General features: G+C 41.4%; 1 protein-coding gene across 1 annotated transcript; it reads right to left on the reverse strand.

Annotated features, from left to right (window-relative positions):
• Nucleotides 1–241: 241 nt before the first annotated feature.
• On the reverse strand, nucleotides 242–16,271 carry ddx31 (DEAD (Asp-Glu-Ala-Asp) box polypeptide 31). The gene is made up of 22 exons (XM_084727768.1): nucleotides 16,154–16,271; nucleotides 15,204–15,319; nucleotides 14,361–14,516; nucleotides 14,060–14,178; nucleotides 13,879–13,954; nucleotides 12,853–12,896; nucleotides 12,616–12,686; nucleotides 11,307–11,416; nucleotides 10,913–10,954; nucleotides 10,494–10,558; nucleotides 10,062–10,181; nucleotides 9,342–9,448; nucleotides 8,867–9,093; nucleotides 8,562–8,714; nucleotides 8,401–8,460; nucleotides 8,174–8,224; nucleotides 7,513–7,652; nucleotides 7,268–7,352; nucleotides 4,417–4,528; nucleotides 4,055–4,316; nucleotides 1,202–1,338; nucleotides 242–290 (listed from the first exon to the last, which is right to left on the reverse strand). Exons 2-21 carry the CDS (start codon nucleotides 15,306–15,308, stop codon nucleotides 1,209–1,211), a joined length of 2,235 nt encoding a protein of 744 aa, XP_084583894.1. The 5' UTR covers nucleotides 15,309–15,319; nucleotides 16,154–16,271; the 3' UTR covers nucleotides 242–290; nucleotides 1,202–1,208.
• Nucleotides 16,272–17,060: the final 789 nt, after the last annotated feature.

Raw genomic sequence — 17,060 nt, forward strand, 5'->3', positions numbered from 1 at the left:
TCATGAAACATACAGTCAGAGTGAAAAACTTTGGTTTGATACCAGCAGATTGACTCTACGATGGTCTGGACCTCGTAAACTGTGTCTGAATCTGAGAAAAAAGTCAAAATACAAGAAAACTGCTGAATGTGACGAGTTTTCTTAAATCACTCGTACACACCACTGAAGAACAAAGCTGTTCATGAGAGATCTGATTGGCTGCAGTGATGGATGGACCTCTGCTTCAGTGTAAAACACACCACCGCCGCCGCCGCCGCCGCTGCTGCTGCTCGACACTCATCAGGTTCCGTCTGCAGCACCAACAGAAAATGTTGAGAACAACGAGACGTCAGGATTTCAGTTTTGAGTGGGCCGCAGTAACTTTGGCTTTTAATTACAGAAGTTTCCAACTGTTGGTCTCACTTTAATAAAAATGACTGGTATCATGCTGTGGAGGGCGACCAGCACCTCCAGCTGATTATGACACTTTTAAAATCTTTTTAAAAAGAGAGAACTTATTATTTCACTGCAGCAGTTTGTATTTATTTCAAGTATCCATATTTTCATTATGGATCAATTAGATCAATACATACAATTCATTAAGAAAAGTGACATTTGAACTCCTTTTAATGCATTTTGTTTGATGCGGCTCCATTAATCTTTACACTGATCGTATCATCGTTCATTTTCTACATGTGTTTTAGTTTGGATGAGAAATGCATCTGCAGGTATAAAATAAGACGATGACATGTTTTCCTCAGTACATCATTTTCTGCTGAACAACCATCATAGTGTGACGTGTAACATGTCTGAGGCGACGAATAATGACCCGTTGTGATTGGTCGGGGCCTCACATGTGATAATCACCAAATAAATGTTGGATAAATGGAAACTTGTTTTGACTTAAGGGTGTATTGAAATCTGATTTTAATAATTAAAAATAAAAGTTAAGAAAATATATGTCCTCCCAGTCATTTAAGGTGGGCCAGTTGTAGAAGTGGGTGGGCCCAGGCCCGTGAGGCCCACCCATAACGCCGCGCCTGGTCCACAGGAGCCAGAATGTGGCTGCAGGCAGGTGCTTTAAATTTATTTCTTTAGTTTTTGTTTTACAGATGGAGGCTCGAGCAGAACAGATAAAGTAACAGTGAAAATCAAGAAACAGCAGCTGGTTCTCCTGTTCCTGTTCTGTGCTGCAGACTGAGAACTGTGTGCAGGTCATCACCTCTTCATCACTCCTCCTCTTCCTCTCCTGACTGAGCGGACTTCTTCTTCTTTTTCTTCTTCTTGGCTTCTCTTCCCTCCAACCCGCTGGAGAACTCAGAACAGAACAGACTGACCTCCTTGTGACCAGGAGAGAACCTGAACAAGACAAGAAAGAACCACCGTTCAATAAACAGTCAAATGATCATCTTCACTGACGATTCATCTGTCAGTTTTTCTCTACAGCAAATGATTAACTCGAAAAATAGGTCCTAACAAGTGATCATTACAGGAGAGACGTGAAAACTTTTTTTTTTACTTTTTTGTTGTTGTTGCAATTTTCATTGTTTCCTGCAATTTCTTTGTAAAAACCACCTCAATACATCGCAACATGCATGGCATTTTTTTTTTAGGAAAGATGCAGTGAAATCAGGCATTTTTAGGCCACAACAATCCCCCAAAAAAGCCCATGAAATCCTGGAGGGGCGGGTGAACGAGGGCTCCAGATGAAGCGTGGCTGCAGCTGCTCCGACCTGCTCTTATGAAAAAGGTGAACACACTGAGTCGAGTCACCCGCATGTGACACTTTCTGCTATTTAAAAAAAAAAAAAAGTAATAATTTGTTTATTGGTGAAAATACAGGTGATGTACAACTGTTTAAGATGCATTTAAGATTTTTAAGATTTTTCAATAAAGGCTGCAATAAAAAAATAAAATAAAAAGTCAAAAGTCAGAGAAAAAAGAAAAGAAAAAGAGAAAAAGAAATGGACAGTTTCTGTCACATCAAAATCACAGAATCTGAAGGAGACTAAAATACGTTCTGTTGTTTTTCTGATGAGAAGAAAAACAGTGAGACGACCTGAGAACTCAGGGATGAACAGCTGAGTCCTCCTGTCCCACTTGTTCATGAACTCACCACCAGTTTGTTTACATGTATAAAAAATAACAGCTGATCACCTGAACGCACCATTACACAACTGACCAGCACCCAAAGGATTGTGGGATAGTGAGGAGGTGACAGACACAGACACACACACACACACCTGTAATTATGTCTCTACTGACCACTAACTGTGTGTGTGTGTGTGTGTGTGTGTGTGTGTGTGTGTGTGTGTGTGTGTGTGTGTGGTCAGATCATGTCCAGACAAGCCTGCTGTGAGGAGCAGCTGTGAACAACAACAACAACAACAACAACAACAACACCACACACACACACACACACACACACACACACATACACACACACACACACACAGTGAACATGATCTGTGACTGAAGGGAGCAGGAGTGTGTGTTTAAAGTGTGTGTGTGTTACTGTCAGTCATCTCAGCAGGGTGTGTGTGTTAATGTGTTAATGAGTACACACAGACAGACGTGTCAGACACACACACACACACACACACAGGGCAGAGTGTGTGCTGCTGGTTAATTCAATCCAGGTTTATTTTACTAGTGCTGCTAACTGAGTGACAAACACACAGCACTTCCTCTAACTCCTTCACAATAAAAGCATTCTGTGGGTTAGCCAGTGAAAAGCTTTTAATGTGAAGCAGCAGGAAGTGTTTGGTTTGTATCAGCAGTGACTTCACTGACGTCCGAGAGCTGATGAAGGTGAGGAGGAGGAGGAAGAGGCAGAGCTACTGTGTCACGTCAATATTGTGTCAATACACAGACACCAAATATCAGTATTTATTTATCAATATTTAATTATTATCATTATAATTGTTGTATCCATAAAACCGCAATTACCATTTTATTTATTACCAATAGTATCAACACTAATATTGTTTTTGCACCATTAAAAAAGCAAATGTGAGTTAAACATTTTGGTACCAGAACGTTAAAATCTGTTGCTTTTTCAGTAGAGCTGCATCGATCAGTCGATTCATCAATTAATCAATCAAAGGAAAATTAGTCCCCAACTATTCTGATGATGGATTAGTAGTTTCAGTCGAACATCACTGTCTGCTTCTTAAATGTGAAGATTTGCTGCTTTTCTTTGTTGTTTCTGACAGTAAGTGAAGAGTCTTTGTGTTTCGGACCGTTGATTGGACAAAAGGAGACGTGAGGACGTTTTGGACCGAACTCAGGACATCTGGGAAACTGATGAATGTTTCTCAGTCCCTCCAGGAAGTTGCTATCACAACAATTACAGCAAATTTAGCCAATCCCAGTGAATTCTGCACGACCTTTGAATTTTGTCTAATTACTAACAGTTCTCTGCAAATTTGACCAATCACTGAAGTTTCCTGCAAATTCCACCAATCACAGCAGACCTCCCACGCTGAAATTATACATGTCTGTCTCAATCAACCGACTTAACGTTTTATTGTTTAATATTTTGTTGTATTTTGATTTTTTTAGGTTTATCGTTGTCACTGACATTCATCAACAATCTGTGCGCCTACACAGTTTTCACATTTTGACTTTGAGCCCCAAAAAGATTTTGTTTCTTTGTGGAATAACAACAAGTGAACTTTTCATTTACATTTAAAGTAGTTTTTGTTTGGATTTTTTTAATCTTGAGCTTTTTTAATTTGATTTTTAATGAATTATACAAAAAATGATTTGAAGAATTAAACAGTAGCAACTCTTTTTACAGTTTTCACTTGTTCCCACAATTTCTTTTCAAAAAACTTTGAAGAACATACAGGCTGTGAAATCCTGGAGGGGCTGATTTTTCATAATGAGCAGACTTATTGATAATGAAAATCATTTTTCAGTCCACTAGGTGGTGCTGAGTGTCTGGATGGTTTCATTCTGCTGCAGTAAAAACGAGGTGACCAGACTGAAGGTTTGTCTCAGAGTTTCTCTTCGGGGACAGAAGTGAATAAAATCACCTGGTGGGTTCTGCTGAGTTCACAAACCTCCTCACCTCTTCTCTCTGGGTCGGCCTGGTGCTGCAGTCTTGTTCTGGTTCTTGACTGGACTCCTGGCCTGGTTGTGGTTCTTGTTGTGGTTCTTGTTGTGGTTCTTGGCCCCGGGGCCCGAGGGGCCCGAGGTGGCGCTCAGTCCCTGTGGAGCGTCTCTGAGGCCGAAGCTCTTGGCGGTGTGTCCCAGATGGAGCGAGCGGATGTGGAAGATGTGTTTGAGGTGGGCGGGATAGGTGGTGTACGCCCGCAGGAAAGACTGCAGCGCTGATGACATCACAGTGACATCACAGGGACACATGTCAACCAACAGAAGAACCCCGCAGATAAATAAACCAAAGAGATCACCACAGTGACGGTAACGAACCTCTCTTGGCAGTTTGAACCGACTGAATGTCTGAGTGAACAAAGTTCTCAAACTCCGTCTGAAGAACGGTGGCTCGTTCTCTGGTCTCCTGCTCAAGAGCTTTAGAAGAACTCTGAGAGACAGACGGACAGATGGACAGACAGAGAGACAGAGAGACAGACTGGTTAAAACATAAAACTAGAAACACAACCTGCTAATACAAAATATGAAATCGTCCTTCAGGTGGAACCAACAAGCGAGGAACAGAACAGAACTGGACTCAGCCAACAGGACGGCTAACATTAGCTGCACAGCTAACTGCACAACTGTACACTGTAAAGATACAACACTACTGTTAGCGTTAGCTTAATGTTAGCCTTCCATCTCACCTGCAATATTGTCACAGTATCGAGGTATCTGATCAAAAATATTGTGATTTTTATTGATTTTGTCACCCTAGCTGCTTCCACCCCCTGCAGTACACTCGAGCTGCAATGATTGATCGATCATTAAATTAATCACCAACTATTTTGATAATCAATCCATCAGTTTGAGACATTTTTTAAGAAAAAAAAAGTCTGATTCTCTGATTTCAGCTTCTTAAATGTGAATATTTTCTGGCTTCTTTCCTGCCCTCTGACAGTAAACTGAATATCTTTGACTTGTGGACAAAAGGGCCTAATGAGTAGTTGTCTCTTGTTGTATTAGTTTGCCCTCTTATGGAAACAATGCGTAAAAAATATTATTATTATTATTTTAATTTGAATGGTTGGAGCTTATGTGTGTTTTTTAGAGGAAATAATCAAATCATTTTTGTCCAATTCTGACAGCCCTGATGTCCACCGTTTGATTATTCAGGCCTTTAATCCACACAGGAAGCTGTGGGTTGATAAAAATCTGGGTCACTGTGAAGAACCTCGACCTCCTCTGAATGATTTTTATTGATGTATTTGATTCTATCTTTGACTCACTTTTACTGTCTGCTGTTGGTTTTGGGGCTTCATCTGATTTCACAATAAAATGCTGCAAAATCTAAATATGATCAATCAAATATTGGCATTATCCACTTAGAATTAAACAGCACAAAACCGTCCAGCTGATCAAACTGTGCGCGAGCGTGTCTCATGTTCAATAGATGGAGCGTATTTAAATGAAAGGTTAATCTAAATCAGTGTGATGATGTCAGAGAGTGAAGACACACAAACATCAGATCATCTCAGAGGTCAGACATGTTTGAAAGTCAACTCTGAACCTGCTGCAGGATCCACATCAGGTGTCTTTATAGACGGCTTCAATGAGACTGTCTGAACTGATCTGTCACTAACACCCCCCCCCCCCCCCCGCTTTTACTGTCACTACACGCCGTTTGATCCGCAGTCTTTGTTGGAGCTCTGCAGTCTGACACCGACACATTTGGGTCTTTAAAAGGAAAAAAGAAACGAGTGTTTAAAAAATTATTCTCATCATCGTCATCATCAGAGACACGGCAGGTGGTCTCAGCCGCCTGTTGGTTCACACTCTCAGCACAGATTTCATGAATCCACTGCAGTCTTCTAAAAACCTTAGTCTCACTCAGAAAGCCCCCGAGCTCCACTCCAAAACCAGTGGGAACCCCTAAAAGACCAGTGACCTGAAAACCTTTGAGACTCCTGAAACAGATGTGGACTCCAGGAACCCTTTAAAAGACCCCTGGAAACATATCTAAGACACCGCAAATAACCTGGAAATCTCCAAATACAACACTGGTATACACTGAGGGACAATTCAAACCCCTACAAAGACCCCTTGAACCCAATTAAGACCCACTGAATCCCCTCAAACATACCTGGAAACCAACCAAAGACCCGGAAGACTTTTTAAACCAACTCAAAAGCTCTTTCAACACCCTAAAAGATTTTCAGCTCCCTGAAAGATCAATGTGTCCCACTCAAATGCCCTTTGGACGCCGCAAAATATCCTTGGATCCCTCTGAAAGACCCCAGAAGCCATATGCTCAATTAAAGGAACCCTGAAATCCCTTTAAAGATCCATGGAACCCTGCTCACAGTCTCTTGGAGTTCACTGAAAATATTGTGACACCCTGGAACTTCCAAATACACCACTGGTACACCATGAAGAACAACTGGAAGCCCCACAAAGACCCCCAAAGCCCCCTCAATTACCCGTAGAACACCCTGTAAGAGCCACTGAATCCGCTCAAAGACTTATGAGGCTCTGAAAGACCCTTTAAACTGAAAGCTCTGAGAACACTCAAATGTCCTTTGAGCACCCAAAAATATCACTGGATCCCTTTGAAAGACTCCTGAAACCAACTCAAAGGCCCTGGAAGCCACTTAGCCCACAAGCAGGAACCCTAGAACCCCACTCAAAGTCTCCTAGAGTTCAATTAAAATACTAAACCCACCAAAAGATGCAAAGCACCTCTTTAGAGACTGAGATTCCCATGAAGAACCACGGAAACCATATCAAAGGACCCTTAAAACACCTCAACCATCCCTGAAATCCTAAACAACTAATATTCCCTCAAAGGCACCTGGAACATCCAAATACACCACTGGGATACTCTGAAGGACCCTTGGAACCCCAGCAAAGACAGAAAAACTCTTCAGACACCCTGAAATCCAGTAAAAGACCAACTCCTGATACCATTTACACCATACAACAATAAGTAAATGTTCCTTAAATGTGGAACCTTGAGTGCCTCACAGACCATTGGAACCCCATCAAAACCCCTGAAACCCTCAGGAGTCTGGGAAAGACACAGGAATACCAACAAAAACTCTGGAAATCCTTGAAGTTGCCTGGAACCACCTGAAAGACCTCTGCAGACACCTCAGAACCTGGAGGCGCTCTGAGGATAAAAGGGTCTTACCTTGCTGTGGTATTTGCCCCGCCCCTTGTATGTGTCATCCATCATCAGACTGGACAGGATATCCTGCAGCTTCATCTCTGATAGGCTGAAACACAACAAGACCCGCCCCCACAGTCAAAACCAGGATGGTGACCAACAGAAAGGCTGGAACAGCAGCACCATCAGCGTGACGGTACTGAGACGGTACAACATGTGGTGGTAACTGTCAGAAAGTGATTGGCTGTGATGGCTGTCAGTCAACAGACCTGATGTTGTGATTGGCCAGCTCGTTGATGAAGGCGGTCTCAGCAGGAGTGAGGAAGATGAGACTGCTTCCTGTTGCTCCGATACGGGCCGTCCGGCCGACACGGTGAACGTATTCTGCTGCCGCTGTGGGAGGAGTGTACTGAAAACACACGCCGAGGTTACTGAGAGATTTTCAAACCACACCCACAGAGAATCGTACACTGTGATTGGCTGGTTACTGAGCAGGATTACTGGGCAAAAGGACCAGACTACAATCACCGGTCTTTATCACCAACATGGGACCAGTTCTGTTCTGGTTCATGCACCTAACTTTGACCCGTTTGGAGCTTTGGTTTGGAACCGAAAAGTAGTTTCTAAGGAAGAACTAAAAACAAAAACAACTTTTCTTTGAGAACCAAAGTGGGCGTGTCATGTTCTGCAGCTCATTGTGCAGCGCCCTCTAATGATGGTAATCCTTCATTGCAATGGTTCTGCTCAGAACTGATGGAAACGTGAGCTGGTTCTCTAGAGAACACATCGATTAACACACACAAATCGATTAAGTGATATTGGTATCAATAAATCCCTGGTTCTAGGTTGTGTTTGTCCATGTTTACGCTGCTGAGACGAGCTGTCAAATTGAAAGAGTTCAGGACGTCTGCTGCCGTCGTCAATAATTACCTGAACGATCCAGGTGACCTGAGGGAGGTCCAGACCTCTGGCTGCTACATCCTGAAACACACAGGTTTATTAGTTTTACTGCAGATACAATGTAACATACAGTGTAACGTGTTATGTTTGCTTTATTGATTGATAATAATATTTATTTATTGTGCATTTATTTAATGTATTCATTACTTTTATGTATATTTGATATTATTATATTTTACAGAGACATAGATACTGACTGTACAGAGCAGGACTCCACTCTGAGACACTGAGAACTGCTGGAAGACCTCTGAGCGCTCCTGGTGGAGAAAACAAACACACCCACAGCGACCGTCAGCTGATCACAGAAAAACACTCCAGCACTGATGAGCACGAGACGCGCTGATGATGATGGTCTCACCTCCTGCTTCATGTTACCATGGAGACGCAGGAAGCTGATCCGGGGCTTCTGATTGGCCGAGGGCCCGGAGAGGACGGAGGTGAGGATTGAGTTGAGGAACTCGACGACCTCGCAGCTCGAGACGAAGACGATGAGTTTGTTGTTCTGAGAAAACTGAAGGACAACGATGTTCTGTTCTGTCAGTGTTTTCACACAGGTTTTTTTTTCATTTTATTTTATTATATTTTTTAATTTTGATTTTATTGTGCAGCAGAGTTTGTTTCTGATGTACATTTATTCACATTATAGAAATCTTTATATTTCACCTTGCACTTGTCCAGTATGAACGCAGCCAGACACACCAGTCTGATCTTACTGGGAACCACCACCACAAACTGCTTCAGAGCCTCCGGCACAGCAAAGTTCTCTGATTGGTCGGTGGTGCCGGCATCAGAAGTCACGGTCGAGCTGGTGGTGAGGTCAGAGGAGGCGGAGCCGGACACGTGGATACTGACTGGATCGTTGAGACAAACGTCTGCTAACCGCGTCACACCTGAAACACAGCAGGTTGATTATTTTCTGGTTTCTTTCCTCTGAATATCTTTGAGTTGTGGACAAAACAAGACATTTGAGGACGACATCTTGGACTGTGATCAACATTTTATGGACCATTTTATGAACAACTAATTGATTATTGGAAAAATTATTGCGAGATTGATCACTAGTTGACAAACAGTTTGGACCTATTTTTACGTCCCGGGAACTTAATTTTCAACCTGCAGTGGAAACGTGGGTGTTTACCGTGTGTGAGTGTCGCAGACAGCAGAACGTTCTGTCTGCTCGGTCCTGTGGAGTTCAGGCTGTTTAATATGACGGTCAGATCCTTCTCAAAACCCAGATCCAACGTCCTGAAAACACACATCATCATCAAAGTTAATACATCGACAGTGAGCAGAAATATTAGGAGAAATTGTTAGCAGACGTTCAAATCTTTTAAAAGTTGCCTGTAATGTTTTGCAGGGAGAGGAGGAACGCTGACTGCTGCTGAAACCACAGTGACTCATCTATATATTTATAGATTTATAGATTTATAGATTTATATAGGACTGTGGATTGTTTTCTCCTTTGATTGTCAGAATCAGAAAATAGTTTGTGTTTTTGTAAAATGAACAGAACTGAGGTGGAGTTCCTCAGGGCTCAACTCCTGGTTCTCCTCTGTTTTATCTCAACGTGTTCCAACCAGCTCAGACCATAAAAAACAACCGGTTCTCTTTCTATAATGATACAGACGAGAGCTGCAAACTGAAAACTCTTCATTTAATCTATCATCGATAAAATTAACAGCCAATTAATCGATTCGTCACACTTACAGAATCTTAAACATGTTTCATTTACCAAACAGCCCCTCAATCAAAGTTTTATTTCCACGGCAACATGTTCCACATTCTCTGACAGCGTTACACACACCTTTAGAAGTAAAGCTGCTAACTAGAACCAAACAGACAGGAACATGCGACCCACCTGTCGGCCTCGTCCAGAACCAGCCAGCGAACGGCGCTGAAGGCGATGCTCAGGGTGTTTTTGATGTGATCCACCAGACGACCGGGAGTAGAAACCAGGATGTTGATGCCTTTACGGAGCCTGAGGACAGAGACAGAGAGGGGACGGTCTGAACAGCGTGTTCCACAGTGAGACAAACTGTCCTGATGTCTGTCCAGGTCTGCAGAGAGTCGCAACAAAAAAGATGACACCGTCCAGACTCACGAAAGGCCGAGTATCGCTCTCTAACTTCTAAACTAGATTCATTCTTGAGTTCTATGGAGGACGGAGGAGTGTGAGCAGCTGCAGACAGATACAATCCAACCGGCAACCCCGGAAGACAGAGGAGGAGGAGGAGGAGGAGGAGGAGGAGGAGGAGGAGGAGGAGGAGGAGGAGGAGGAGGAGGAGAGTACCTGGCCTTCTCTGCTTTCCTCTTCTCTCCTCCCATCAGGACACCTGGGACAATCCAGGTAAATGGCTACAGAGAGAGAGAAAGAGAGATGAGTCATTAACACTTCCTGCAGTTCCTTCACAGTAAAAGTCTTCTGTAAAACTTCACAGCTGACAGAACAGAACGTAAATGAAGTTCCTCAGGGCTCGAGTCTTGGTCCTCCTCTGTTTAATGTCAACATGTTATTATAAACTACAAAGACACCTTGTAGTTTATGATTAAAAAAAGGTTCAAAACTTTAAAAAAAATGATCAGTTAATTAATCCTGTCGCAATCTTGTCAAATGATAAACAAGTCCAAACAGGCGGAGTGAACAGACACACATCAATTAGTGATCAATCTAGCATAATAAGTTGAGCTCTTATTTTGTAAAGGTGTTACCTTCAGAAGCTTCTGGAAGGTCTGAAACGTCTGCTGGGCAAGCTGAAGGACAGAAGGGAAGTTAGCGTAGCTTAGCATAAAGACTGGTAGAGGCAGCTAGCCTGACTCTACTAACAAACACTTCTTAAGTTCACTGATTCAACACTTTAGATCTGGTTTGTTTAGTCAGAACTGGTTTGCAGAGGAGTTACATGATGCCAAATTGATTTGCTGTAGTCCATTAACTGATCAATAGATAATTCATTGAAACAGTTTTATTAATCAGTTGTTTTTCTTTGGGTATTGGACCGGTCAGACAAAACAAGACATTTGAAGACTTTTTCCAGACTATTGTCTGGCATTTTAAAGGTCAGCTTGATCAATACGGTGATCTGGTTATTAGATGAAACTGTACCTCTCTTGTGGGGACGATGACGACAGCCAGAGGACCGTCCGACCTGCTGACCTTTGGCTGGACCGCTTGAAGACTCTGGACCACGGGGACGGCGTAGGACAAAGTCTTTCCTGCAGAGACACCAGAATCAGTCTGGTTTCTTCTCATCTTGAACTCTGATCAACGTTTTCAGATATTTTATGAACCGAGCAACTAATCGATTAATGGAGAAAACGATCAATAGATTGATCTTTACAGGAAAGACTTGAAAAATAGTAGGTCAAAGGTCATAAAGTAGATCCAAACATTTGAACACAGATGCTCGTCACCCTTTTTTCCTTCCAAAAAAAAAAAAAAAAAAAAAAGGCAAGTTGACGATTAATTTCAGAATCAATTAATAATCAATTATCCATTAATTGATGCACTAATTTAGGCCCTTTTATCAATGATCTGTGCACTTCTAAACTTTATAATTTTGTAAAAAAAAAGCATATTTTGTCTGAAGTTTTGTAGCTCTAACCCTTTTTTTCACATCAGGGTCCAGATCCAAGTACACTCGACCCCAAAGTCCAGTTTGTTTGATTGGTGTGAAAACACAAATTGGCTTTGATGTTTGATGAAATATAAGAAAAGTTTCACTTGGTCCTACAATTTAATAACAAAAAATACCTAAAAACATTACAACATTAATTTTTAGAAAAGCTGCCATGAAATCAGGCATTTTAGCAACAATCCCAAAAAAACTTCCTGGAGGGACTGAATCAGAAACCAGCAGCATTTGTTCCATCATGTGAAGAGCTCAGAAATATAGTCTCAATAAACACAAATTAAAACGCAAGTCTGTATCCAGAACAACCCGAATCATACTGCAGGAACCAACTGCCAAACCGTTATCATAGAACTTTAATTCTCCTGTATTTCTCCCTATTTGTGAAAAACTTGCACCCCTTTTTTCTTGTTTGTTATCGCAGCCTGTTTCTGGCTCTGTAAATGGATGTATAAAACCTACGACTGTTTCCACGACGACAACAACGGCTCTTAGAAAAGAAGAATTCCTGTTTCTTCAGGAAAGTTTTAAAGGAAAGGGTTGTGTGTTTTGTAAAATCTGCCACGTCAATTTTCTTTTTAAGGCAGGACAAAAAATAACTGAATGAGAGAAAACTGATGAACATTAGTTGATGCCAGAGGAGAATTTTAAAGACATTTACAGACAGATTTTGACTTTAACAAATATTGAACCTCCTGAGATTTGAAATTTGCAGAAAAACATGTTGGGATTTCAATAAAAATGTGGTTGAGTGCGCAGAGTTATGAACTTTGTGATCCTCACCTGATCCAGTCTGAGATCGAACGACAGCGTCTCGTCCTGACAGAAGAACTGGAATAGTCTGTTTCTGAACACTGAACACACACACACACACACACACACACACACACACACACACACACACACACACACACATTAATTTGCTGAAAAAGCTGAAAAGAAGGTGTGTGTGTGTGTGTGTGTGTGTGTGTGTGTGTGTGTGTGTGTGTGTGTCTTTGATTGATGGAAACATGATCTCACCTGGTCACTGTGGAAACATTCAGGACTTTGTTCAGTGTCGCCACCTGGTGGACAGAAACCAGCCAATCAGAACACAGCGCAGCAGCCAAAACAAACAGTGGATGAACTGACTGACAGGTGACATCATCATCCAGCAGCTTCCTCTGCCTGCTTCAGTCATCCTGTAAACCTGCTCTGTATGAAGCACCTGACTGACGACACAACTACAAAACGGAAAAACGTCGAGGTCAACTCAGCTTCCGTTTGTAGCACGTCACGCCAAACGCACAAAGACGTCCGTCAGTTTCTGCCTTCATGTCGCCAGCTTCTATTCAAAATGAAGTGTAGCTGATAGTCTGAACATCACAGACAGATATCAGTGTTAGCTCGCACGCTAACTGCTAACATCAGAGCAACTGATGCAAAACGAAGACACACGTGTTTTGGAGTCAGCTGGCGAGCTTCGGTTCCACTAGTTTGTCTGATTTTAGATGGTTTACATTGATAATGAGGCTGCAAACTGTTTTGTCTTTCCTTAATTGATCAATGATAAAATTAACAATCAATTAATCAATTAATCAGACTTACAAAATCTTTAAATGTTGCATTTACCAGAGAACCCCTCAATCCAAGTTTTATTTCCACAGCAACAAGTTCCACACCTTTAAGAATAAAGCTGCTAACTAGAACCATATAGGGTTCATCAGCTTGCCCGCATAGAGAACCGTTTTTGGTTCCTTTTTACAAAAATTCACTTGGAACCCTTTCAAACAGTTTTACATAGAACCCAACATAAAGGGTTATATCTCGAGCCATCTGTGAAAGGTTTCACCTAGAACCCCCTATGACAGGTTCTGCAGAGAACCTTTTAATGATGCAAAAGTTCCACTTGGAGGGTCTATCTAGAACTACCTTTCTAAGGCTGCTACCAAGAATCTTATCTGGAACCAAACCAAACCCACCGAGAACTGTTTTATATTACAGTACGAATTCAATAAATTATATTAAGAGTGTGTGTGTGTGTGTGTGTGTGTGTGTGTGTGTTACCAGGTGTGGGTGCAGGTTCAGGTCTGAGAACGAGTCACTGGTGAAAATCTGCTCCTTTAACTGAGAGACAGCAGGTCTGAAGGAGAGGAGAAGAAGAAGAAGAAGAAGATGATGATGATGAGGATGATGTCAGCAGGTTAGGAGCCAATCAGAATGAACCAATCAGAGGCGAGCATTGCACCTGTTGATCTCTGGGATCTCTGGGTTGTGTTTGAACAGAGACGAGGTCTTGATGCTGCTCCTTCCTGTTTCCTTTGCTCTGTCCTTCTCCTTCTTCTTCTGTGGTTTCCTCCTGTCCACCTGCTCACAAACAACACGTCATAATGATCTATATTATTTTTATAATAACTAATACAATCATTGATAATCAGCAGGTCGTGACTCCTCCTCCTTGTTTTTATTGTGAATTGGACCCTTTGACCACCTGACCCTCACCTGGAGGGCCAAGAAGAAACCTGATTGGTCCACAGGTGAGAGTTTACCTGAGTGTCTGCAGGGGGAGGAGCTTCAGTCTGCTCCTCCTCCTCCTCTTCCTCTTCTGCTGTGTCAGTGAGCTGCAGTCGTCTCTGTTTGAAGGAGTTCTTCTTCTTCTCGTCCCCTGAGGAGCTGAGCCTCCTCTTCTCTGCTCGCTGCTGCTTCTTCTGCAGGTCGAACACAGAACAGGAACGTCTCTGTCTCACCACAATCATTCAGTTAAATGTTTTGTGAACCCAAATAAGTTAACAATACTTTCAAAAATGAGGCAATCGGTCGCCACAATAGATTTGAGTTGATAAACTTAAACGTTGGAGGTTATCAGAGCTTTAATATAGTCAGTGTTACATGTCCTCTCTTGTTACAATTAAATAAAATAGAATAAATATTTGATAAAGTCAACTCATATATCAATAATATAACTCAGAATTTTCATTCATAACTTTTTCTCTCATTGCAACAAGTTAACACACTATAAAAACAAAAAAGTTGAGAAAACTTAAACTTCAAGGCAACTAAATCCAATAGATTTGACTCAAAAGTTTTGAAAAAGTTTTACCAATAATGTTCTGTTGAGATCATTTTTAATCTAATTTTCAAGTATCCAAATAAAAACAAATCGGGTTCATAGTTCACTTTTTTGCACTTTTTTTGTGCAGAAAAACCCAGTTTGCTGCTCAGTTTTTTGGGTTTTAAAAATGATTACAACCACAGCTGTGTGTGTGTTTTGTGTTTATGTCCATTCAGGGCTCGCAGTGAGATGAAATCAAAGTGAATCTGTATATGTTGTTCTAATGATAATAACACTGTAATGAAGTGATAATAACCTCTCTGTGATGTCTAATACTCACTGTGATCCATCTCTGCTGACCGGTCAGATGTTCCCTCCTGGGTGATGAAGAGGAGGAGAAACTGCTGCTGATGTTCAGACACAGCTGGTCCTCTTCTGATGACATCGTCAACACACCTGACTCCCACACAGACAGGTTAGAGAACAGTCAGAGCAGCTCTTAAAGATCTTTAATGACTTCAGACTCACACCAAACTTCATTCAAAAAACAACGCAGCCACTTGTCACCAGGATATAAAGCAAACAGCTGCATGTGTGATCATTTGCAACAGTTTCACTGTAACAGTTCATAAACATTATGCTGCCTTTGTTTGTATGTATAATGTATTTTGCAGTAATGTCTCCAGTTTTTACCTGAAAAACGTGAGACAAGCTTTGACAGCCACCTAAAACTGCTCTTAAAAGCTGTAGTTAGAAGAATGTATTAAAGAACAACGATTATATAAAAAATCTATACATTTATCAAAACCTCGGACGTTAGATTTATTTAATTCATGCCGAACTGAAGAGTGACTCCTGCTGATCTGTTCAGGGTTGATATTTAACTTTATTACCTGTGTTTCACTGTCTGACAGGTGAGGAAACTTCAAATCGACCGATTTCTGAATGGAGTCCGGCGTGACGTTCACAAGGCTCAGTGTCTGCTATAGATAGCCTGTTTAGCATCGTTAGCTCTTATTTTAACACAGCGACGAAACACAAACGAGCGAAATGTGTCATTAGAAGAGTGATACTGTTACACACAGTGACAGGATCACTTCCACACAGTGAGACACACACAAACACGTGTGTGTGTTTATGTGTGTACGTGAGGCTCAGTTGTAACTCAACTGCTAGCCTGATGCTAACCTGCTAATGCTAACAGCAGCTGCTCCGGTGAACAGACGTCAGTTTGAACATGTGAAGAAGCGAACAGAGAACATCAGGAGAATCAAATCAAATCAAACTCACCTAAATCTCTCAGAGATCACCGACCACCCCGCGTGGGGAACTCTTCCTGGTACGTCACTGAAGCCCCGCCTCCTTCACAGCTGATGCAGTGGACATGCGCACTAACTTCTTATTTTGCATTTTTACAGATTCAGAATCAGATCCAGCTGCTAATAATAACCAGTTATAGAACAAATATGAGGACTTTTTCATGGCTGACACAGGAACAGACAGAACAACTGAGAAAATCCAATATAAAACATTAATATAACCTTCATATATAACCTGTATAAAACCTGTATAGATTGTTTTTATATTTGTTTGCTTTTGTTTTTGTCTTTTAAATGCAACTATTTATTGACTCGCTCTTAATGTTTTCTAAATCTCAAATGCTATTTTAATGTTCTTTTAACGTTTTATTTTAATGTATTTCTATGTTCCTGTGAAGCTTTATAAAGTGCCTCAATATAACCTAAAAATAATATATGTAAAACTTCTGTATAACCTATATAAAATCTTAATATAACCTATACTGACCCCTCACTTCTCATGACGGGTCACGAGTCATCAACAACTGCTATAAACAACACGTAACTACTCGGACTGTTGGGGAGTAACGAGTTACAAGTAACTAGAGTTCAAAATAAAATGTAAATGTAATCTGCTACAGTCACTGAGGAAGAAAATGTGTAATTAAATTATAGTTACTGATGAAATGTTGGTGATTACAGAGAGTTTAGACCTGAAGACTGGTTGTGGTTCTCCAGGTGGAGATCTGAACTCTGCTGAGTGACGTCATGAGGACTGGAGAACCCTCTGTAGAACTGACGAGGATCCAAATAAAGAATAAAGAACAGGTTCATCATTACAACCTCTGAGTGGTGCCCTCTAGTGGACGTACTGATGAACATCCGGGTTAATGTAAAGG

The sequence above is a fragment of the Lutjanus erythropterus genome, chromosome 10 (genome assembly GCF_056507025.1).
Source record: "Lutjanus erythropterus isolate fLutEry1 chromosome 10, fLutEry1.hap2, whole genome shotgun sequence".
NCBI classification, from domain to species: domain Eukaryota; kingdom Metazoa; phylum Chordata; class Actinopteri; order Lutjaniformes; family Lutjanidae; genus Lutjanus; species Lutjanus erythropterus.